Source organism: Macaca mulatta, chromosome 10 (genome assembly GCF_049350105.2).
Source record: "Macaca mulatta isolate MMU2019108-1 chromosome 10, T2T-MMU8v2.0, whole genome shotgun sequence".
In the NCBI taxonomy this organism is placed as follows: domain Eukaryota; kingdom Metazoa; phylum Chordata; class Mammalia; order Primates; family Cercopithecidae; genus Macaca; species Macaca mulatta.
This window is the reverse complement of record NC_133415.1, coordinates 13374593-13398918: the sequence shown is the minus strand read 5'-3', so window position 1 is coordinate 13398918 and position 24326 is coordinate 13374593. Positions and strand designations below refer to the sequence as shown.

General features: G+C 53.6%; 2 protein-coding genes across 27 annotated transcripts in view; both read right to left on the bottom strand.

Annotated features, from left to right (window-relative positions):
- The window catches only part of BAIAP2L2 (BAR/IMD domain containing adaptor protein 2 like 2), a 30471-nt gene extending 18828 nt beyond the window's left edge, over nucleotides 1-11643 (bottom strand). The window contains exons 1-5 of one of the 4 annotated variants that reach the window (XM_077949710.1): nucleotides 11433-11640; nucleotides 10456-10550; nucleotides 10223-10298; nucleotides 9369-9455; nucleotides 8966-9027 (exon numbers count right to left, since the gene is read on the bottom strand). In XM_077949710.1, the coding sequence (XP_077805836.1) occupies nucleotides 8966-9027; nucleotides 9369-9455; nucleotides 10223-10292 (219 nt within the window). In that variant the 5' untranslated portion in view covers nucleotides 10293-10298; nucleotides 10456-10550; nucleotides 11433-11640. Of the gene's footprint in view, nucleotides 1-8965; nucleotides 9028-9368; nucleotides 9456-10222; nucleotides 10299-10455; nucleotides 10551-11432 lie in introns of those variants that run through there. The other 3 variants (XM_001092417.5, XM_028827721.2, XM_077949711.1) reach the window with 3 other exon arrangements.
- Nucleotides 11644-12375: 732 nt separating this feature from the next.
- The window catches only part of PLA2G6 (phospholipase A2 group VI), a 96731-nt gene continuing 84780 nt past the window's right edge, over nucleotides 12376-24326 (bottom strand). For 22 of the 23 annotated variants that reach the window (XM_077949626.1, XM_077949632.1, XM_077949624.1 and 19 more), the window contains 6 exons: nucleotides 21952-22102; nucleotides 16941-17077; nucleotides 16393-16547; nucleotides 14375-14542; nucleotides 13386-13459; nucleotides 12376-13187 (listed from right to left, as the gene is read on the bottom strand). In XM_077949626.1, coding sequence (XP_077805752.1) covers nucleotides 13043-13187; nucleotides 13386-13459; nucleotides 14375-14542; nucleotides 16393-16547; nucleotides 16941-17077; nucleotides 21952-22102 — 830 coding nt within the window. In that variant the 3' untranslated portion in view covers nucleotides 12376-13042. Of the gene's footprint in view, nucleotides 13188-13385; nucleotides 13460-14374; nucleotides 14543-15290; nucleotides 15392-15879; nucleotides 16548-16940; nucleotides 17078-21951; nucleotides 22103-24326 lie in introns of all 23 variants that reach the window. The other variant, XR_013399020.1, reaches the window with a different exon arrangement.

Genomic DNA, 24326 nt, shown 5'->3' with positions numbered 1-24326 from the left:
AATTAGCCTGGCGTGGTGGCGGGCACCTGTAGTCCTAGCTACTCGGGAGGCTGAGGCTGGAGAATGGCGTGAACCCGGGAGGCAGAGCTTGCAGTGAGCTGAGATCCGGCCACTGCACTCCAGCCTGGGCGACAGAGCGAGACTCCGTCTCAAAACGAACAAACAAACAAAAAAAGACAGTGTCTTGCTCCCTCACCCAGAATGGAGTGCAGTGGTGCGATCCACTGCACTTGAACCTCAGCCTTGAACTCCTGGGTTCAAGTGATCCTCCCACCTCAATCTCCTAAGTAGCTAAGACTATAGGTATGCGCTGCCATGCCTGGCTATAAAAATTTATAATTTATGCTCATCAAAGACAGACAGTATTAAGAAAATGAATAGGCAAGCTACAGATGGAAAAAAATACATTTCCCATACATCTCCTGACAAAGGACTCGTATCTTAACTATATAAAGAATTCAACACTAAGTATACCCCAATAAAAAATGAGTAAAAGACTAAACCAACATCTTAAGGAAGAAGATGCACAAATGTCCAGTAAGCACATTAAAAGTCATTAGTCATCAGGGACATCAGAACAAAACCACAGTGAGACGCCACTCCATACCCACGAGAATGACTAAAATAAAACAGACGGACGACGCTGAACACTGGCACGAATTTAGAATGACAGCAATTTTCATTCATTGCTGGCGGAATGCAGAATAGCACAAGAACACTGGAGAACTCTAATAAACACATGTCAATGCCATGCCCGACAAATTCCACTCCTAGGTATTTGTGCAACAGAAATGAAAACATATATCCATAAAAAGACTCGTACAAGAATGTTCACAGCCGCCTTATTCATAATAGCTCCATAATAGCCTTCAACTGGAAACGACCCAAATGACTATCAACAGAATGGACAGACACATTGTGGGATTTTCATACAATGGGATCCTAAGCAATAAAACAGAAAAAAGTATTAATACACCCATGATACGGATTGGATCTGTGTCCCCTCCAGTCTCATACGGAAATGTAATCCCCAGTGTAGGAGGTGGGGCCTGGTGGGAGGTGTTTGAATCATGGGGGCGGATCCCTCATGAATGGCTTGGTGGCCTCCCTGTAGTAATAAGTTCATGCAAGATCTGGTTGTTTAAAAAGAGCCTCGTGGCCGGGCATGGTGGCTCACACCTGTTATCCCAGCACTTTGGGAGGCCAAGACGGGTGGATCACCTGAGGTCAAGAGTTGGAGACCAGCCCGGCCAACATGGTGAAATCCCATCTCTACTAAAAATAAAAAAAAATTGCGGGCATGGTGGTGGGTGCTTGTAATCCCAGCTACTCAGGAGGCTGAGGCAGGAGAGTTGCTTGAACCTGGGAGGTGGAGGTTGCAGTGAGCCAAGATCACGCCACTGTACTCCAGCGTGGACAACAAGAGCGAAACTCCATCAAGAAAGAAAGAAAGGAAGAAGAGGAAAAGGAAAGGAAAAAGCAAAGGAGAAAGGAAAGGAAAGGAAAAGAAAGAGGCCGGGCGCGGTGGCTCAAGCCTGTAATCCCAGCACTTTGGAAGGCTGAGGTGGGTGGATCACTAGGTCAGGAGTTCAAGACCAGCCTGGCCAAGATGGTGAAACCCCATCTCTACTAAAAATATAAAAATTAGCCAGGTGTGGTGGCAGGGGCCTGTAATCCCAGCTACTCAGGAGGCTGAGGCAGGAGAATCGCTTGAACCCTAGCAGGTGGCGGTTGCAGTGAGCCAAGATCACACCACTACATGCCAGCCTGGGCAACAGAGTGGGACTCTGTCTCAAAAATAAATAAATAAATAAATAAATACTCCCCGCTCGCTCTCTTGCTGTCTTGCCATGTGACGCACCTGTTACCCCTTCACCTTCTGCCGTGAGTGTAAGCTTCCTGAGGTCCTCATGAGAAGCTAAGCAGATGTTGGTACCGTGCTTGTACAGTTTGCAGAATCATGAGCCAAAATATGCCTCTTTTCCTTATAAATTATCCAGTCTCAGGTATTCCTTGATAGTGAAACAAACAGATTCATACAATGCAACAACATGAGTTAATCTTACAGACGCTATGCTGAGTGAAAGAAGCTAGACACAAGAGAATACACAGGGTACAATTCCACTCAAGTGAAGTTCTAGAACAGCCAAAATTAATCTGTAGAGATAGAAGTCAGAAAGCCTTTGCCCCTAGGGGGCGAGACTGACAAAAGGGACATAAGAACTTTCTGGGTTGATGGAAACATTCTAAATAAATCCTGTTTAACATGGTGGCCACACAGGGCATACAATTGTCAAAATCTGTTGAACTTAACACTTCAGATATTTAGGAACTTTATCTTATTGTATGTAAATTTTACCTCAATAGAAAAAAAAAAACCTCAGGCTCTGGGATGATGGTGGAAATGAAATGTAGTTTCGAAACCTTCCTTCATCTTCTCCTAAAAATGAATGGAGAAACCAGACAGCAAAATAAAAACCTCAAGATGAGCCGGGCGCGGTGGCTCACACCTGTAATTCCAGCACTTTGGGAGGCTGAGGTGGGCGGATTGCTCGATCCCAAGAGTTCCAGACCAGCCTGGGCAACATAGTGAGATGCTGTCTCTACCAAAAAAAAAAAAAGGCCAGGCACAGTGGCTCATGCCCGTAATCACAGCACTTTGAGAGGCCAAGGTGTGTGAATCACCTGAGATCAGGAGTTCAACACCAGCCTGGCCAACATAGTGAAACCCCATCTCTACTAAAAGTACATAAATTAGCCAGGCATGGTGGCACATGCCTATAATCCCAGCTATTCAGTAGGCTGAGGCAGGAGAATAGCTTGAACCCGGGAGGCAGAGGTTGCAGTGAGCTGAGATGGAGCCATTGTACTCCAGCCTGGGCGACAGAGCAAGACTCCATCTCAAAAAACAAACAAAACAAAACAAAACAAAACAAAAAAACCACCAAAAGAAAAAAATAAAGAAACTCAAGACAATATTCAGAACAAAATTAGGTGACTGTATATCTCTACAATCCCCCAAACACAAATCAGCACCAGCTGTGAAGCCAGTGTGACCAGCATCCACGTGGATGGAGCAGTGGGAGGTAGCTGGGTGTCGAGGGACCTGAGCACAGGCGCACCCCAACATGGTCAGCAGATGGTCATGGGAAGCTCAGTAGGCCAGTCTGAGAACAGTAGCTGAAACTCCAAGGAGTTTGTGAGTCCAGAGGGTGAAGGCAAGAGGTCCCTGGTCTGAAGGGGCTGGAGTAGTCAAGCCTCTAGGAAGTCTTGAAACTGACCAGTCAGGCTCCCATCCAGACAGGGCCCACGTGGAGGAGAATATGCGGTGAGGGGGATCAAAATCAGGAACAAGGACAACAGACACAAAAGGAAAGAGAAAGTCTAACAGAAGTAAGAGCATGAACAGAACCAGGAAACCACAGAAAGGAAGCTGCCATATTTTTGGAAAACTACATAAGAACAACAGAAAGAGATCTTGCGAAGTGAGAAAAGCTGTCTTGACTGTGTTCCTTCTACAATTTCAGAAAAAAACCTACTTTTCCACAGAAAATCTCTGAGGTGAAATCCAATAGAAAGTTATTATTAGAAAAAAGAGAATATGGAAGAGAGTAACATTCCTACTGACAACCAAAACACACCAGAAAGCCCCACGAAACAGAAAAAAAAAAAAAAAAAAGAATCAATGGTCTAAAAGTGATCCTAGCACTTTGGGAGGCCCGGATGCAAAGATTTCTTGAGGCCAGGAGTTCAAGACCAGCCTGGGCAACATAGTGAGACCTCATCTCTATAAAAAGAGTTAAAAAATTAGCCAGGCACGGTGGCATTTGCCTATAGTCCCAGCTACTTGGGAGGCTGAGGCAGGAAGATCATTTGAGCCCAGGAGTTGGAGGCTGCAATGAGCTATATGATTGTGCCACTGCACTTCAGCCTGGGTGACAGAGTGAGACCCTGTCTCTGGAAATAAATAAATAAATAAATAAATAAATAAATAAATAAAATTAATTTGTGCAGCAGCAACAGAAATAAAGTGACAGAATATGTGTTATATGTGTGTACACACACATTGCATATAAATATGTATCAATCTATGCATTGCACAGCCACCAAAAAAGCCTAGAAACAAAGATCAACCCGGAGGCAATGAGCACCCCTAGTATTCAGATTATGGTTTTGAAATACCACTTGCCACTAAAAACAAAAAGTAAAAACAGGGCTTCATGAAGAAATAGCTGATTCCACGTCTCACACAGCACAAGTAGCAGATAAGCCTAGAACCTCTTGTCAGGCAGACAGCAAGGACTCAGGAGGCAGATTAAAGAGGCTTCCACTGGCCAGGTGCGGTGGCTCATGCCTGTAATCCCAGAACTTTGGGAGGCTGAGCTGGGCAAATCATCTGAGGTTAGGAGTTCAAGATCAGCCTGGCCAACATGGTGAAACCCCATCTTTACTAGAAATATGAAAATTAGCCAGATGCAGTGGTGCATACCTGTAGTCCCAGCTACACGGGAAGGCTGAGGCTGGAGAATTGCTTGAACCTGGGAGGCGGAGGTTGCAGTGAGCCGAGATCGCGCCACTGTACTCCAGCCTCGGCGACAGGGCGAGACTCCATGTCAAAAAAAAAAAAAAAAAAAAAAAAAAAAAGGCAGCAGCAGCTTCCACTGGCCAAAAATAGGACATTTTCAACCTCAATAAAGATAATAATTGCCAACCATTGAAATAGGTCAGATGAGTTTAAATCTATGATATTGATTATAATAAATAAAAGTACTACATAATGGTGCTAGTTAAAACATAAAATTAATTGGTGACTTCATCTTCAGAGGATGACAGGGCACAGATTCATTATCTTGGAACGTGATGAATAAAGGGAATGAATGAAACCTTTCTCCTGCCCTCCCCATATGAAACGTGCCAGTGGGTAATAACAACGGATAAGGGGAAGCGTCTCTTTCTGGAAGCATCCTAGCTAAGAATGTTCTGAAAGGGCATCAGAAGAACAGTGGTGCGTATCCTGTGATGCCAGGCAGATCTGGACACAGCGATGCCTCCTGGTGGAAGAACTCAGCAGCCCCTCTGGTCTTGCCAAGGGCATGGCACTGGAGTCTGATCAAGCCTCCGGATCCAGAGGACAGAGAAAGCAGCTGAACATACCAGGAGAGCACCATCAGCAACTTCCAGACTATAGGAAAGTCAGGGCAGACGGTCCCAGGGTCTCCAACAGACAAAGTGTAAGGAAAAGAAACAGATGGAAGGGGAACTCATAGGTTCAAAGAGACTCATTTTTTTTTTTTTTTTTGAGATAGAGTCTCGCTCTTTTGCCCTGGCTGGAGTGCAGTGGCGCCATCTTGGCTCACTGTAAGCTCTGCCTCCCAGGTTCACGCCATTCTCCTGCCTCAGCCTCCCGAGTAGCTGGGACTACAGGCGCCCGCCACCACGCCCGGCTAATTTTTTGTATTTTTAATAGAGAGGGGGTTTCACTGTGTTAGCCAGGATGGTCTCGATCTTCTGACCTCGTGATCCGCCCGCCTTGGCCTCTCAAAGTGCTGGGATTACAGGCATGAGTCACCACACCCGGTCAAAAAAAAATTTTTTTTTAAGAGTAAAACCAAATTCTAGTGTCTCAGGCTGTAAGGTAGAGTGATAAGCTACAAAGGAACACAAGGAAATGTGACCTCAGACCAGTGGCCACTTTTAGAGGGAGGGAGAGGCTGTGGTTTTGACGGGGGCACCTGAAGGGGCTTCTGGGGAGGCTGGCAAAGTTCTGCATGGTAGTTTCAGGTCTGTTTGCCTAATAATGATTCATTCGGCTCTAATCTGTTCAGCAAGATTTTCTGTGTCTGTGTTTTAGTTTACAATAAAAAACATTAAAATAAAATTTTTAAGTCAGATCCTGTCCCTCCTTGGCTCAAGACCCTCCCATGGTGTCCCTTTCACTGAGAGGAAGGACCACAGTCCTGCCGGGGCCTGCAGGGTCAGGGAAGGACCACAGTCCTGCCGGCTGTTTATCTCACACTCGCCCTCTACTGCAGCCTTCGGCCTTTCCATGCGCTGTCCCTTCTGTCCAGAATGCCCTTCCCCCAGAGGTCTCCCTGGCTAATGCCCTTACCTCCTTCAGCCCTTTTTCTTTTTCTTTTTTTTTTTTGAGACAGAGTCTCACTGTCACCCAGGCTGGAGTGCTGTGGCGCGATCTCGGCTCACTGCAAGCGCCGCCTCCCAGGTTCAAGCGATTCTCCTGCTTCAGCCTCCCGAGTAGCTGGGACTACAGGCACCCGCCACCACATGCCCGGCTAATTTTTTTGTATTTTTAGTAGAGACAAGGTTTCACCATGTTGTCCAGGTTGGTCTCGAACCCCTGACCTCAGGTGATCCGTCCGTCTCGGCCTCCCAAAGTACTGGGATTATAAGCGTGAGCCACTGCGCCGGGCCCTTTAGGCCTTTTTCAATGTCACCTTTCTGGTGATGTTTTCCTTGAGCATCTGTTAAAAGCTGCACCCCCACCAAAGACATCCCGTCCCTGCTCTACTTTTCTCCTAGCATATTTTGCATGGAACGTGTTACGTATCGATTCACTTACTCACTGTGGGTATTTCTGGCTCCCTCCTTGGGATGGCAGGGGTTTTTGTCTGCTGTATCCCCGCTGCCTCCCACAGGGCCTGGCACAGGGTCGTAAGTAGGGATCAAGTAAATGAGCTGCAGGTGGGGGTGGCCTCTGGCACTGTTCTGTCTGGTGTGATTCTGGCCACTGGACCTGCCCAGTTGTCACGACCGAGGTGCCACTGCCTGGAGAGGGCAGCTCTCCTTACTGAGTGGGCCTGGGTGATACTCATCCCTGCCCAGCCCAGGTGTGCCACAAGTGACAAGGTCAGCCATTGAACACAAGGACAGGAACCCACAGGCTCCATAACTTCTGTGCCCACGTCCAAGGGGGTGGCAGGGGCTTAATGCGACATCCTAAAGTGCTCACGGAGTGCACGGAGCCCAGGGGCCTTGGGGCACGGTCTTGTGTGTGCGTGGGATGTGCATTTTCTAATAGAAAAATTGCTCCCCAACCAGGCGCGGTGGCTCATGCCTATAATCCCAGCACTTTGGGAGGCCGAGGCGGGCAGATCACTTGAGGTCAGGAGTTCAAGACCAGCCTGGCTGACATGGTGAAACCCCATCTCTACAAAAAAAATGAAAAAATTAGGCAGGCATGATGGCAGGTGCCTGTAATCCCAGCTGCTTGGGAGGCTGAGGCAGGAGAATCGCTTGAACCTGGGAGGTGGAGGTTGCAGTGAGCTGAGAGCACGACACTGCACTCCAGCCTGGGCAACAGAGTGAGACTCCATCTCAAAAAAAAAAAAAAAAAAAAGACTGTTCGTCATGCCCAGCTGACCAGTATTTTATGGTATCCTCCAAAGAGCACCCTGACTTCCAGGGGTTCCCTTCACACATTGGAGGGAGAACAATTAGCTGAAATTTCCTTCCGAACCTTCCAAGGCGCCTCACCACTAGGCCCCACCCCACCTCTCCCACTCAGCCCCCGCGCTCAAGCCCTGGCTCACGTCTGCCCACTGCCCACTCATGGCTGTGTGCAGCCTGCTGCTGTGTTCCCTTGGAAAGCCCTCTCTTCTCTCCATCTAGCCAAGCCCACTTCCTCGGCTCTTTTTTTTTTTTTTTTTTTGAGATGGAGTCTCGCTCTGCCGCCCAGGCTGGAGTGCAGTGGCCAGATCTCGGCTCACTGCAAGCTCTGCCTCCCGGGTTCACGCCATTCTCCTGCCTCAGCCTCCTGAGTAGCTGGGACTACAGGCGCCCGCCACCTCGCCCGGCTAGTTTTTTGTATTTTTTAGTAGAGACGGGGTTTCACCGTGTCAGCCAGGATGGTCTCGATCTCCTGACCTCGTGATCCGCCCGTCTCGGCCTCCCAAAGTGCTGGGATTACAGGCTTGAGCCACCGCGCCCGGCCTCCCTCGGCTCTTTTCTTTCCCCTGTGTCATTGAAGCCCTGCTTGGCGCCAGGCCCTGGAGCTACAGAGAGGAAGGAAGCGGAAGGAAGCGTTTGCGGAGCTCGCAGTCTCGGGAGGGATGGGGCAGGCGAGTTAACTTCTAGTTCTCATAGCTAAGGTACCCAGGGGCCTTGCGGGGGCCAGGGCAAACAGTTTATGCTTATTAATTCACTTCATCCTCTCAAGAATCCTGGGAGGCAGTTACTATGATTCTGTCCATTTCTCAGATAGGTAAGCGGAGGCACAGAATCCAAGGTCACAAAACTAGTCACTGGTGAAGCTGGGCTTTGAAGCCACCACGAGCTACGAACAGACTGTTGGGAGTCCAGGGGGAGGGGTGACTGAAACTGCCTCAGGAGTCAGAGGAGGCTTTGGGAAGGAGGGGACAGCTGCTTCTCAACTGGGCAGCAGAGGAAGGGACCGGTGGCTGTAGGCTAAGAGGACAGCAGGGCAGCAGCCCCACAGCGGGGACACCAGCAGAGGGCCGGCTCTTCCGGGGAGCTGGGCTGTGTTGGGGTGTCAGGAGAAGCTGCTGGGTCAGCAGAGCGTGGGAGCCCTTGCTGAGAAGCCTGCGTTCAGTTCTGTGGGCAGTGGGGCCGTGGAATGATTCTGCTCCTGGGAGTGACATGGTCAGGTCCGCGTGGCTGCTCCCTGGGCGGCTGCAGTGAGGAGGGCCGCAGCGAAAGGGCCTTTCTCCTCCTTGGGCCTCCACTCACTCTGGCATCTCAGGCAATGACTAGCTCTTTGAGACTCAGTTTCTTTCTCTATAAAATCCAGGCAGAAATGCCACCAGCCTCCTAGGGCTGCTAAAAGCTTGAACGACTATTGCAAGAAACCGTGCCCCACAGAGCCAGGTGCTGGGAAGGGCAGCCACGGTCATCCCCCCTGGGAAGGGCATCTGGTAGGCTGGGCCCTCTCCTTGGCACGCACCCCGCTTTCCTCGAGTGACCCCTTCAGGCCCTGGAGTCTGATACTCACCACCACCTCCAGGTCAGAGTTCAGGTGCCGCTGGGTGTCAGACATCTGCACCAAGATCTCCCCTGGAGGGATGGATGGAGCTGTGGCTTTGGTGTGGGGAAGCCTGCCCCGCCCGCCCACCACCCTCTTCCGCTGAAAGCCAACAGAGGGCCTGCCCGAGGCTGGATTTCAGGATCAAAGTCCGGGAACTTCCCATACGGCTCTCTAGGAGCCAGGCCGTGCGTGTCCCAGCCTGGAAGCAGCCCGGCAGGGAGTGGTGGGGGGGAGCCTGGGCCCCAGAACGAGAGTCTGGCTCTGGGCCTTGGGCTGCAAGGCCTGTGTCAGGGACGCGGGGCATCCTGGAAGGGCAAGGGTGCAAAAGGAGGGCCCAAGAATGGGGTCTGCCATGGAGGGGGAGCCTCACCCAGAATCTGCGATGTGGGGCTCTGCAGGGCACGCTCCCCAATCTTCTGGATGGCACTGAAGTAGACCTCGGCTGCCTCAGACAGAGCTATGGACCAGGAGGGACAGGTCCGGTCCAGCCCTGCCTCTGCCCCACCCTTCTGGAGGCTCTTTTCATCCGGAAGGGACTGTGTCTGTCCTGGGTGGGGTGTGGGCATCTGTGTGTGCCCCCGAGGAGGGTGTGGCCAGTTGAGCTGTGAAGCTCAGGTGTGGGGCATAAGGTGAGAGCTGGGGGCAGGGAGGTGGCGTGGACAGCATCTAAGAAGCAGGGGAATGGGTGGCCCTGAGGTTCAGGGTTGATCAGCGCTGGTGGGTAGAGGGGTGCTATTGGCAGGTATGAGCAGCCAAAGCAGACCGGTACAAGGGTTTGCGTGGGGACCGAGTGAGTGTAGGGCGTGTGGATGGTGGCCGGTCAGAGTGAGGAAGCCAGCTGCCGTGTGAGTCTGGGTGCAGAGGTGGGACTGGTATAGGGGTGGGTTCAGCAGGTGGCATCGAGGTGATGCCTAGAAATGTATCAGGGGTTGCACTGGGGTTGTGTGGGCCTGCAGGGCCTGCTACTATATCATGGGAGTGTCTGGAGGCACCTGAAGGAGGGGGCAATGAGGGGTGCTGGGTGTGGACTGGGATGCGTGGGCACAGGAGAGTGGGGGTGCATAAGGCCTTTCTGGCCGCAGAGGTGTGAGGGTGAGGGTGGTGGGTAGGAGGGTGTAGGGCTGAGGATGAACAGGTGTGGGGTGCAGAGAAGCTGGGAGGGGCCTGGGGGTGGGGACAGCAGAGGCCCAGGGCTGGTGCTGGGTGGCCCGGACAGGCACTCACCGTGGAAGGCACGCAGGTAGTTGTTGCCCAGGTACACCAGGTTCTCCAGGGCGGGGTTAAACTGCTCCATGATGCTCTGGACCCCAGGGCCAGGGGAGGAAAAACGTGTGGAGATGGGGGAGCGAGAAGGAACAATGGACAGAGTCAAGTCACCGGGCGTCAGGGACAGGGCACCCCCAGCCCAGTGAGAAGCTCCCGGACTTTGGGGAGCCCACCTACAAACCTAGGCTCACCCAGAATCCTGGCTCTTGGCTGCGGGACCTCAGAGTCCATCTTTTGGGGTCCTGTTCCAAGCTATGGTCCCCTCACAACCAGCTCCTGCTCACACCTGCTCTGGCAGGACTGAGGTACCTCCCGAGATGGTGCACCTGGAAGGTTCTCCTCCCGCTGGGCTGAAGCTGGCCTACCCGCTGTGGTCCCCACTGGGCACCGCTCAGCCCTGCCCTGTGTCCAGGCCTTGCTGGGCTAGACACATGGGGCTGCCAACAGTCGCCCCAGGGGCAAGGGCAGCTCTTGCCCTCCTCCAAGAACAGCCCCGCCGTAGGCAGGGCTGTGGCTGGATTAGTGTGGGCCACCCCAGGCTGGGGCAGGGCAGAGAGCTCCCTGGATGGTGGAGACGGGCCTGGACTTAGGCCTGGACTTGGACTTGGGTCTCGGTTCAAGTCCCAGCAGTGCCTCTCCCTCCCTTCATGACCTTGAATGAGCTGTTTAACCCATTTGGTCTCAGTTTTCTCATCTATCAAACAGGGTGGTCATTTTTGACTTCACAGGTGGGTGGCCTGAGGCTTACAGGTGAAAGGATCTTGCACACAGGAGGTGCTAAATGTCTGTGGCGGCTGCAGCAACCCCCTGGGGGTGAAGTAGGAAGTCTGAGTGAGGGGCTCAGAAATGAGACACAGACAGAGAGAGAGGGTCTTCATTCCCAGGCCGGGCAGCCAGGCCATTCTCATCCAGACTCTCAACTCTCCCCACCCTGGGCCCTGGACCCTCTCCTGCCTTGTCCAGCATCTGGGAGTTGGGGGTTCCTGCTGTGTGGCTGAGTGCTCTCAGGCATCCTTACCCCCGTACCCACCCCGGCCCAGCCTGGCTCCAGGCTTCCCTCTCCAGGACACCTGCAGCCCCGGCTGGCCCTCCGTCCTCCAGAGCGGGCATGACTTCTGCGCCCTGGGAGGAGGGGCTCAGGCCCTGGCTTGGCCACGCACGCGCTCACCTTGTAGATGGCCATGGTGGACCTGTAGAACTGGTCCATCTCAGGGGCCATGGAGGGGCTGTCGCCGGGTCTGAGCAGCAGGCAGGGAGCTGGTGGTGATGGCACAGCTGGGAGCAGTGGTGGGTAGTTCCTCAGGTGCCCACGGCTCGGCCGGCAGCGAGGAAGCTGCAGAGAGGGACCTGGAGATGGAGGCCTGCCTCAGAGGAGTGGCAGCTTAATTATTCACCAGCTCGGGATGTCAGAATGTGATCTGGGGCGTAACCGGACCCGGTGGGGAAGGCATCCTGTGACGGGCGGGCTCGTGTGACCTGCCCTTCAATTATTCACCCCTCGGAGCCGTGGGCTGATACAAGTGCCCATGTGGATGAGCCCCCTCCTGGGCCACCCCCTCCTCAAGGACCCCTGACCCTGGGGGGCCCCACCCTCCCACCTGCCTATACCAGGCATTGCCCACCTTACTGGGTTGGCATTGCCCAATGCCCTCCCCCAGGACCCTCTCTGCCAGACCCAGCGGACGCAGCCGCTGGAGGGCAACGCTGCTGTACTTCTCACTGTCCTCCGGCCTGCGGCTCACCGTGGGGCCACGCCCTCTGTGGCTTCCAAAGCCACTCTGGCCCGCCCAGCTCCTCCACCTGCTGGAGCTGCAGCAGCACAGACGCTGGAGTTGCCCAGTCCTGGGCAGACCTTGGCCCTGCACATGCGCTGCCTGTCCATGCAGAGTCCCCGGCCTCTCTGGGTGACAAATGGGGCTCTCCCTGGGTCCTCCAAGATGAGGCTGAGGATTGTGTCCCCCCTTGGGCCTGCCTGGGCTTTGTGGGCCTGGCAGCTGCCTCTGAACACCCTAAGGGCCGGAAAAGGCTGGTCAAAGCCGAGGGTCAAGGCTGAGAGGAGTTGGGGTTCAGGGGAGCAGGGGGAACTCACACCACTGCACACACAACACAGGTGAACTCGAATCCAAATGGTTTATTTCACAGTTTTGGCTCTTAAGCCACTTCCATTGGGAAGAAGAAACCCCCAGGAATGACCTTCGAGAGCTGAGAGTTCTCGGGGTGGGGCAGTGTGAGCAGCTGGGCCGGTGTGAGGGGTAAAGTCGAACGGGCATCCTGCTCCTGCGGCCTGGGCTTTCCTGGCTGATGGGGTGCAGGACACCCCATTTCTCTAGTCCCAGCCCTCAGGTGACGGAGCAGACGGCAGAGGGAGTGGGCTGCACCCACTAGGAAGCCTGGGAATGCCCTTGCTAGGGGCTAGGGCAGAGGCAGCCCCACAGGCCCTCAGGGAGGCTGTGGCTGGGGGCAGGGGCACAGTTGCACCCGGGTACCCTTAATGTTTGAGCTGATGGGGGAGTCAGTTGTCCTTTACAGTCAGGGAAAGGGCCAAAGCGGGCTCTAGACTTTCCCAGCCTGGAATGACAGAAAGTGCTGGAAGGCGGGGTTAGTGGGAGAGAGGCCTTCAGGACCAGCCTCGGGCAGGCAGCTTGGCATTCTCCCAGGCCTTGTCTATGGATGCAGAGCTGCCTGGGCCCGGATCTGCCTGGGAGGACAGTGGCTGGGCCTGGCCTGCAGGGGCTGAATGGATGAGGTCCGTTGGGGCCGGCAAGAGGCCGGGGGCCCTCAGGGTGAGAGCAGCAGCTGGATGAGCTTCTGGAACTCCTCATGGTGCTCATAGATGTAGACCTCGGTCTCCCAGAGGGCATTGACCAGCACTGTGTCACTGACCTCATCCAGCATGATGTCCGTCCCCAGCTGGGGGTTCAATCTGTTCGGGCCAGGAGGAAGGGGTCACCCTAGGATGCTCAGGCTGGGCAGGGGATGCCAGCTGGCACCAGGGTGGGCTTGGGGAACAGAGCAGACCCTTGGGGAAAGGGAAAGTCCACACCAGGGCTGGGAAGGGAAGGTCGGTGAGACCGACCAGGCCAGGGCACGGGGCCAAGGGCTGGGGCGGCTGAGCCCTCACCTGAAGTACTGGATGCCGACCATCTCGCACCAGGCCCGCGCCCGGTCCACAGCCCGCCCGTCTGGATCCGTGCACTGGTGAGAAGCAGCCTTGCTGAGCGCCGGGCCCACACCCCACCTGGCCCACACTCCGCCTGGCCCTGCCCTGCACTCTCAGAGCCCTGGCCTCGGGAGCCCCAGGCTCTTTCGAGTCGGGCTGAGCCACACAGCAGCAGAGTGGCTCGGGCAAAACCCCTTCCTGGGACTGCAGGGACTGTCCCAGCTGTGCAATCAGAGGGGCAGAGGTCTCAGCAGTGCCCTTTCAGGGATGGTGAGTTGGGAAAAGTGTAGCGGGTGAGCTGGGAAAAGGGCAGTGGCTGAGTGGACAGGCCTCCATGTCCCCTCTCCCTGAAGTTTCTTTCTTTTTTTTTTATTTTTATTTTTTTGAGACAAGGTCTCCTTCTGTTGCCCAGGCTGGAGTGCAGTGGCATGATCACAGCTCACTGCAGCCTCTGCCTCTTGGGCTTAAGCAATCCTCCCACCTCAGCCTCCTGAGTAGCTGGGACCACAGGCACACACCACCATGTCCGGCTAAGTTTTTAATTTTTTTGTAGAGACGAAGTCTCATTATATTGCTCAGCCTGGTCTCAAACTGCTGGGCTCAAGTGATTCACCCACCTTAGCCTCCCAACGTGCTGGGATTATAGGGGTGAGTGCCCAGCCCACTCTGGAGCTTTTTGTCCATTCTGGGCTTCTACACTGGGCTATGTTTACAGAAAGGGATCTACAGCTAAAAAGGGTTTGAAAACCCCCCTGCTGGTGGTCACTGAGGGTCCCTACCCTGCCCTGAGACTCCGAATTGGGGACTCTCTCTCCCTCCAGCTGGCTAAAGGCGATGGACACAGCCCTGCTGTCTCCCCCGACACCAAAGGCCCCACAAGATGAGGGGAAGCCATCCACCTGGGCTGCAGACCCTGAGGGAAGTGGCCTGGGGGAGGGGCCCACACTCACACAGTCCACCACCATCTTGCCCAGTTCCTTGGCCCCAAAAACAGTCTTGGCCAGTTCCCAGGGGTTGCTGGGACGGAAGACATCCACACAGGTCACAGGCACCTGTGGGGACCTCCCTGTCCCCAGGGAGACAACGATGGAGAGTTTCTTCACCTTGTTGGCCTGACCCTGTTGGGAACAGGACAGGGGCAGTCAGAAAGGACCTTCTACAGGTAAGGGGAGCGTCAAGGGGAGGCCCAAGACTGGGCTCTGCGGCACATGAGAACAGGGCAAGAGGTCTCTGGTGGCAAGAGCACGCCTGGCATGATTTCCAGCCACCCCCGGAAGGGCTGGCGTGGGCATCACATGCCATCTGCTCAGGATAGCACCTTTGTACCAACAGTACCACACATACACCAGCTGCGAGAAGGATCCCGCTCACCCCATCTGATCCTGGCCCAACTCAAGTCGCGGCCAGGGGAGGAAAGGTAGAGGGTGTTTCTTGGTGTCAGTGATTTGCCAGGTGTTTGCATCATTACTTCATTTAATCTCCAGCCAGTCTGTGGAGAGGGCACCAATCACCCAGTTTGCAAATGAGGGCTCTCAGCAAAGCTCAGGCCCGGAAGCAGCTGCCAGGGCCACATGGTAGGGAAGTAGGGGCTAAGGCTTGAACCCGAGCCCTGGGTGTTGCCTCTCTCTCTCTCTCTCTTTTTTTTTTTTTTGAGACAGAGTCTCGCTGTGTTGCCCAGGCTGGGCTGCAGTGGTGCGATCTTGGCTCACTGCAAGCTCCACCTCCTGGGTTCACACCATTCTCCTGCCTCAACCTCCCGAGTAGCTGGGACTACAGGCACCTGCCACTACGCCCGGCTAATTTTTTTGTATTTTTAGTAGAGACGGGGTTTCACCGTGTTAGCCAGGATGGTCTAGATCTCCTAACCTCGTGATCCGCTTGCCTCGGCCTCCCAAAGTGCTGGGATTACAGACGTGAGCCACCGTGCCCAGCCGCTGCTTCTCTCGTTTGTTTCCGAACAAGCTCTGCTGCCAATTTGCAGGATGATCTTAGGTGATGCCTCCCACTTGGGGTCCCAGGCTCCCCATCCGCACGCAATAGGAGAGTTAGACTGGCTAGGGTCTGAAAGTCTCTGCCGCCTGCAGGAAGCCCGCCCTGCCTGGTCTGGCCCCTAGAGGGCGCTCCCTTCTCTGTCCGCCCAGAGCCTCTGCTGCGCCGCCCAGGATGCCCTGGGGCTTCGGGAAACCACAGCATCAAGGATGGAGCTGAGGCTCCCAGCGCTGCTGTGAACATTTCACAGCCAACAGCATGCCAAGGCCTCGCAGCCTCCCCAGGCAGGCGCTATGATGGCCCCATTCAGTAGCTGCAGTGAGCGCGGGCAGAATCAGGACCCCCAGATGCGCTCTGGCTCCAGGGCCCGAGCTCAGCCACCGTGCTCGCCCACCCTGGTCACCCACTGCCCGCCGCACCACAGGGCCTCCCCTAGCATGCTGGGTCCTGCCAGCCTCTGCTGTACCTCCGCAGGGGGGCTGCTGCTCTTCCTCCAGATCACTGATTCTGCACTGCTCTGTCCCCAAAGGCCTCAGGATGGGTCCCCTGTTCCATGGAGCCCTTTCCGAGCCCCCAGGCGTTTTAGCAGAGGCATCACGGTCCTCCACCACAGCACCAGCAACCGGTGGGGGCAGGCATTCCTGGTGGACTGTCTATCCACAGAGGTGAGCTCAAGGGCAAACACGTGTCCTATCCCCAGGCTGGCTCGAGGGGTACGTTCATGGTACGCATGCTGCCCTCCCCATTCATGCACACTTAGAGCACAGTGGTCCTCAGACCCCCCCTTAGCACAGTGCTTCAGGCAGACCCCACCCGCGGAACAGGTTCCAGTGAGATCAAGTTGCCCTGCGTGCACATATGAATAAGTGCATGTGTAAAAGCCACCTGCTGTCCTGGGGGTCAGTCCCTAGCACGGTTTGCTGAAACAGGATTGGCTCCAGGGAGCGGCGGGTCCAGGCATTTGGCCTGCGGCACTCACCTTGCGGATCAGGTCCTGATTGTACTCATGGATCTCGGTCATGGCATCCAGTGTGGGGTTGTTGGCCAGCAGCCCGCCGTCCAGGAAGCGCCCATTGGGTCGGAAGTAAGTAGGAGCTGCCCCGCTGCTTCGGGCTGCCCGCCACACCAGCTGGTCTAGGGGCGGGGAAGGAGGGTGGCCCAGTGGCACAAGGAACTGGTATAAAACCCATGCGCTCCAGATCTCAGGGTGTGCATGTGGGGGGCTGGGGGTGGGGGAAGAGGGGAGGCTGGGAACTCTACAGAAGCAGGACCCACAAGGCTACACTGTCTGGCCAGTTCGTCCTGGTGGAAGGCAGGTACAGCTGAGAACTTTCCAGGGACTTTTCTAACCTGCCGGGGGCCTGACAGCTCCCCTGCAATCCCTGTCCTCAGCCAATAAAGACCACTACAGTGGGTGGGCTGGTGGCACAGTGAGGGTGCCTGATGGCAAGTGCACGACTCCCACCCACCACCCTGCAGCCTCTCGGGCCAGTCGCTTCCCATGGATGCATCAAACATGGTTTAAACCTGAGGGCTGAGCTGGAGGCCTGAGGTTAACGTTCTGGTTGAAACGAGGCTCCCGGACAGTTTCTGGAGCATCGTAGTTCCGGAAGAGGTGGAGTTCAGCTGGTTGCCGGTCAGACAGTGTCCCTGTCAGCATCACCCTGGAGAGAAATGAGGCAGGAGGACTGCTGAGCCACCCGCCCCATTCGCCTTTCCCCTTCCCCGCCATTCACACCCCAGGGCCTTGGGCAGCAGAGTGCCTACTCCAATCTCTGTTTGGGATAGGTGGGCTTCTCCCCCCACCATCTTCCAAAAACAGGTTCTCTCCGGCAGTGCTGGAGGAGCGTCAGATTGGTCCAACCTTGGGAGGGCAATTCGGCAAAAGGTGGTTTTTTTGAGAGGCTAATCCAATGGAAAAACCTGTGGCAAGACTGATAAAACATGTCTGTTATCTGTTATCAGAATCAGGAAAGAAAAGGGGGCCGCATCAACAGACACTGCAGACATTAGAAAAAGGAGAATCGGCTGGCTGCAGTGGCTCATGCCTGTAATCCCAGCACTTTGGGAGGCCGAGGCAGGTGGATCACGTGAGGTCAGGAGTTCGAGACCAGCCTAGCCAACATGGTGAAACCCCGTCTTTACTAATAATACAAAAATTAGGCGTTGTGGCGCATGCCTGTAATCCCAGCTACTTGGGAGGCTGAAGCAGAAGAATTGCTTGAACCCAGGAGGAGGAGGCTTCAGTGAGCCAAGATCACACCATTGCACTCCAGCCTGGGTGACAAGAGTGAAACTCCGTCTCAAAAAAAAAAATTTTTTTTTGAACCACTCTATGCCAGTAAGCTTGAAGATTTAGATGAAATGGACACATTCCTAGAAAAACCTCACTTAACCAAAACTAACTCAAAAAGGTATTTAGAAATCCCAAGTGGTCTTACAACCACTAAAGAAATTAATTCCATCATCAAAAATCTTCCCATCAAGCAAACTCCAAGCCTAGAAGAATTTACTATGAAGTTCTACCATAAATTCAAAATAAAGTCACTATTACACTCACTCTTCCAAAAAAAATAAAAAGAGGAAATATTTCCTCAAAACCCAAAATAGGAAAAAACGGGTCAAGCTCCCCAGCAGCATGGACACAAAAATCTTAAAATATGATCAAACTGAACCCATCAGAATTCTCTCTGGAGAAGGCACTAGTAATAGAGAGTAGGCCTCAAACAGGTACTTGCACACCTGACGTTCACAGCAGTGTTATTTACAATAGCCAAAAGGTGGCAACCAAAATATCCATCAGTGGATGAATGGAGAAGCAAAATGTGGTGGATACAGACAATGGAGTTTTTCAGCCTTAAAAAGGAAGGAAATTCTGACACACGCTACAACATGGATGCCAAGTGAAATAAGCCAGTCATCGCCGGGTGCGGTGGCTCACGCCTGTAATCCCAGCAGTTTGGGAGGCTGAGGTGGGTGGATCACGAGGTTAGGAGTTCAAGACCGGCCTGGTCAACATGGTGAAACTCTGTCTGTACTGAAATACAAAAAATTAGCTGGGTGTGGTGGCGGGCACCTGTAATCCCAGCTACTTGGGAGGCTGAGACAGGAGAATCACTTGAACCCAGGAAGCGGAAATTGCAGTGAGCCGAGATTGTGCCACTGCATTCAGCCTGGGTGATAAGAGCAAGACCCTGTCTAAAAAAAGAAAGAAAGAAAGGAAAGAAAGGAAAGAAAGGAAAGAAAGAAAGAAAGAAAGAAAGAAAGAAAGAAAGAAAGCAAGCAAGCAAGCAAGCCAGCCAGCCAGCCAGTCAGCCAGTCACAAAAAGACAAATACTGTATGATTCCACTTACATAAGGTACTGTCAAAGATAAAATTGCAACAAATTTAAAGATGTTAATTGGCTTTTATTGATGAACTGAGAGACAGCCCACAAAACCAGAATAGGTTCAAAGAACTCTGGCCTGAAACGTGGTTAGGCAGCGTTGATGGGCTGAAAACCAAAGTGACGTGTGGAGCTTAATTGGTTTGCCTTGTTTGAATCAGGTGGCCATCTATGATTGATTAAAGCTCAGCTGTTGTAGCTAACCAGAACTCAGCTATTTATTACATGGGTATATGCCTAAGCTAACTAGGTTCACTTGGCATGAGTGACTCCATATTGGTTTGGTCTGTTGGGCCTGGTACAGAATCCTGGTCCAAACCAATTATCCCCCACAAATTTTACTTAACAGTACCTGGAGTAGTCAAACTCATAGGAAGAGAAAGCAAAATGGTGGTTACTATTTTGAGCATTTCTGAATGATCTTTTCATATTTTGAAAATGAGTCCTTTGATGGATGTATGGATTTGAAATCTTTTATCCTACTCTTTTTTTTTTTTTTTTTTTTTGAGATGGAGTATCACTCTGTCGCCCAGGCTGGAGTCAGTGGCACGATCTCAGCTCACTGCAACCTCCACCCACCAGGTTCAAGCAATTCTCCTTCCTCAGCCTCCCGAGTAGCTGGGATTACAGGCGCCTGCCACTGCGCCTGGCTAATTTTTGTATTTTTAGTAGAGACAGGTTTTCACCATCTTGGTCAGGCTGGTCTTGAACTCTTGACCTCGTGATCCACCTGCCTCGGCCTCCCAAAGTGCTGGGATTACAGGCGTGAGCCACTGCATCCGGCCCTTTTCTCCTACTCTGTGGCTTGTCTTTTTACTCCCTTTATGATGTTTTTGTTGTATTTATTTGGGTGGAACCATGTTTTTAATGGAGTAGAATTTATAAATATTTTTCTTTTTATAATTTGTGTGTGTGTGTGTGTTTTTTTTTTAAGGCAGGGTCTCACTCTATTGCCCAGGCTGGAGAGCAGTGATGGGATCACAGACCACTGTAGCCTCAGCCTCCAGGGCTCAAGTGATCCTCCCACCTCAGCCTCTCAAGTAGCTGGGACTACAGCCATAACGCCACCATGCCCAGCTACCTGTTAGTTTTAATTTTGTTGTAGAGATGAGGGTCTCACTTTGTTGCCCAGGCTGGTCTCGAACTCCTGGCCTCAAGTGATCCTTCTGCCTCAGCCTCCCAAAGAGCTGGGATTACAGGCTTGAGCCACCATGCCTGGCATATTCCTACTTTTGAGAAGAGGTAGAAACTTCAGGGTCAATGCTTGTATCCGCTTCTCTCTACCGCCCCCAAGAATAGCCACGATGGGCCGGGCGCGGTGGCTCAAGCCTGTAATCCCAGCACTTTGGGAGGCCGAGACGGGTGGATCATGAGGTCAGGAGATCGAGACCATCCTGGCTAATACGGTGAAACCCCGTCTCTACTAAAAAATACAAAAAACTAGCCGGGCGAGGTAGTGGGCGCCTGTAGTCCCAGCTACTCGGGAGGCTGAGGCAGGAGAATGGCGTAAACCCGGGAGGCGGAGCTTGCAGTGAGTTGAGATCCGGCCACTGCACTCCAGCCTGGGTGACAGAGCGAGACTCCGTCTCAAAAAAAAAAAAAAAAAAAAAAAATAGCCACGATGTTCTTGAAGAAGGCCAAGGTGGAGGATCTGCCGTCCAGACACCAGGACTCACCACACAGCTGGAGTCATGGGCACAGGGACAGCTTTCCAACCAGTGGAACAGAACACAGCCTGGAGCAGATCCAGGCACAGAGGGACGCTTGACCCACTGCTGAGGAAGCAGAGGGAAGGACGGACTTCACAGATGGGGCTGGGAAAATCGGCCAATCATCCAACCATGTGGAAAACATTCAATTGGATCTTGGACTTCACCCTCATACAAAAATCAATTCCAGGTTGATAAAAGATCTCAATGTAAAAGGCAGATCTAGAGAGCTTTCCAACTTGACACAGGAGAATCGCATGCTGCCTGGGGGCAGCAAAGGGGTTCGTGAATGAGACATAACAAGCACAAACTAGGCTGGGCACAGTGGCTGACGCCTGTAACGGGAGGCCAAGGCGGGAGGATCACCTGAGCTCAGGAGTTCAAGACTAGCCTGGGCAACATGGTGAAACCCCATCTCTACAAAAAATACACGTGTTGGCACATGCCAGTAGTCCCAGCTACTCAGGAGGCTGAGATGGGAGGACTTCTTGAGCCCAGGAGGTTGAGGCCGCAGTAAGCCGTGTTCATGGCAATATACTCCAGCCTGGGCCCCAAAGCAAGACCCTTTTTCAAAAAAAAGAGAGAAAGGAAAAAATCGCAAACTACAAGAAGAAAAATATTTATAAATATTATCTACCCCATTAAGAACATGGGCCCACCAAAAAAATAAAAATAATAAAAATAAACCTAGAAACACCACAGAGCAAAAAGACAAGCCACAGAGTGGGAAAAAGATTTAAGGTCCCTGGCCTTGGACCCTGGGGAAGACCACAGACAGGATGCCGGGCCCCTAAGACTGGGAGAGACTCACTTTCAAAATATGAAAAAAATCACTCAGAAATGCTCAAAATGCTCCTCCTGGAACACACCTTTCATCCGGCCCCAAATGGGATGCATTGCTTAGTCCTAGGACTGGGGCCTCCCAAACAAATGCTTCCTAGAAATGTGACTTTCTCCTTTAGTCTGACTTAAATTAGTTCAAGTCTTATAGACCTTAAATTAAAGGCAGGACTAAAGCCCTCTGATTATAACCTAGTAGTCTGATCCTGGGAGCAAGTGCTGTCTGAAATGTGAGAAAAGATTTAGCCGTGTCATTTGAAAGGCCAGTGGGTTCTTTTTGCCTGGTCAGCAAAAACCCAGCCTCTGCCCAGGTGGTCTCAGAGAAGGGAGGCCCAGGCTCTTTCCAGGCAAGTCCCAGACCCTTGGCCAGGCAGGGCAGGGCCAGGCCCACCAGGCCACACCCCTCCTGCGCGCAGCAGGTGTCTGCATGCCCAAGTGAGAACCACACTCCAGCCCTCTGCCTCCCTGGGAAGGGGGTTCCCTCTGCTCCCCTCAAGCGTGGGGTGCTTTCCCCCTCCCCCAGCAGGACAGGGAGCCCTCTGTCCCCAGGGAACAGCCACAGTGGGCACAGCTGCGGTCACGGCCCCAGTGCGCCAGGCTTACTTGGGTTTCTTGACGTCCGTCATCTTGGTGTGCTCCCCAAATTCCCGCTTCAGGAATTCCTCCAGGGGCCCGGACTCGTAGGGCCTGGAGCCACGGAACACCTCATCCTTCATGCGAAAGTACACGCCACGCATGTAGGCCATGGACTTACCTAGGAATAAGGGGGTCGGAGGTGGGGAGATGCAACGGCCACACGCAGGGCTCCCAGAGAACAGCCTACAGAGGGCCTGAGCGCAGGAGGTGGCAGGAGGAAGCGGGTTTACCGAGGCCTAAGCAAACCCACATTCTGGGCCCTTCCTTTGCAACTTTCCAGACAGACAGAAGCCCCCTTCCGGCTGGGCATGGTGGCTCACGCCTGTAATCCCTGCACTTTGGGAGGCTGAGGCGGGTGGAGCACTTGAGGTCAGGAGTTTGAGACCAGCCTGCCCAACATGGTGAAACCCCGTCTCTACTAAAAATACAAAAATTCACCAGGTGTGGTGGCAGGAGCCTGTAATCCCAGCTGCTCGGCAGGCTGAGAGGCAGGAGAATCGCGTGAACCCGGGAGCGGAGGTTGCAGTGAGTTGAGCTGCACCACTGCACTCTAGCCTGGGCAACAGAGAGACTCAAAAACCACTGAAGCCTCGCTTCAGCAGCCCCGAGGCTCTGCACCTCATTTTGTATTCATGATTTTGTATTATTTTCCTTAAAGAAGAGCCCCTGAAGAGTAAAAGCTTATAAAAGTTAGACCCACCTTGTTTGTCACAGAAAACAAGGAACAGCCCTGTCCTTTGAGCCTTCAGAACAGACAGGGCCAAGGGGCCGGCTGCACCTCTAGGAAGGAGAAGCTGCCCCACCTCCCCAGTGAGGCAGTGAGTTCCCCAGGACCAGGGATGTACAAGCAGAGGGTAGCTGAAATGAGGGCATCTGCCCACCAATGGGTCAGCCAGGACACCTCTCAAATTCCCCAGGGGGATGGATGGGGAAGAAATGGTCCCGGAATGGGGAAGAAATGGTCTCTGAAGAAGGACGTGGTCCTTTTGGAGAGGAAGCTAGGACTCTGCCCACTCTGCCTGCTCAGACCTTGTGGGAAGGTCTCAAGACCCTGGATGGGGAAGACCCTGGATGGGGAAGAAATGGTCCCTGAAGAAGGATGTGGCCCTTGTGGAGAAGCTAGGACTCTACCCACTCTGCCTGCTCAGACCTTGTGCCCACCCTTGGACCCTATGGAAGACTAGAGAGGGGATGCTAGGACCCTGAGGCCGGGGGAGAGAGCTGGGTGCACAGCTGGAGACCCAGTCCTGACTGCCCAGTTCACTGGGCGATCCTCTCTGGTTCTTAGTTTCCCCATCTGCTCACCTTGCAGGGCTATGGTGAGAATCACCAAAAGGAAATGAAATACCAGTCAAGAAACTGCTGCGGACACTAAAGTCCCGGCAACTTGACAGATGACTCTTCTCCTCCATCCATGGGACTCTGTCCCCAGCACCTCCTGGACTGCCTGAGCCCCCTGCTCCTGAGGCTGGGGGTATGCCTGCCTCAGCTCTGCATCCCTAGCATCCAACATAGGCCTGGCCCACAGACCCTGATACCCACCCCAGGGTGGGGAGTCCTCCCCTGGCACCTCCAAGACTTTGCATGACCAGGATCCACATGTGGGGGCACTCTGGAGAAAAATGGAATCTGACCAGCACAGGGGCAGGGGCGCCAGTCAGAGATGTTGAGTCCCAGGACAATGCCCAGGGGGTTGGGGGGAGCTGAGGACCCTGATCTGGGAGTGCCCCTCCCCACCTGTCAGCACCTAGAAGTTCAGACAGCTCCAGAGAGGAGCCATCACAACACTGGCCACCCGGCTATTTGTCCAGCAAGCTAGGCGTCTTTGCAAAGTGGCAATGAAAGGAGACGACACAGTGGCCTGTGGCCTGGGAAGTGCCAGGCTGGGAGTCTAGGGGACTGCGCTCCAGCCCAGCAACTCCACGGATGAGCTATGTGACTTCACATCATCCCTCCCGGCCTGGGGACTTAATTTCAATAAAATTTCCCAGTAAAAATGAAGTGTGCAGGCGAGGGCTCTGGCATCCTGAGGCTCAGTGGCTCCTCATTTCTGAGACTGCCTGCTGCGTGCACCCTGGAACGGGATTCCTTATGTGCAGGCTGTGTGGCCCCTGGTGCCTGCTTTGCAGGGTTGAGGGGAGGACGGGTTAAGGTAATCGATAGAAAATGCTTCCTATGCTGAAATTTCACAGCCAGCTCTACCCTCTGTGGCCAGAGGGTGGGGGATGCCCAAACCTAAGCCCATGTGCCCAGCCCTTCTCCCTCCAGCCTGGGACCCCAGTACCTGCAGCCCCCACCCCCACCTCCACAAAGGGCTTATAGCCCTCCCCTACCCCTCCACT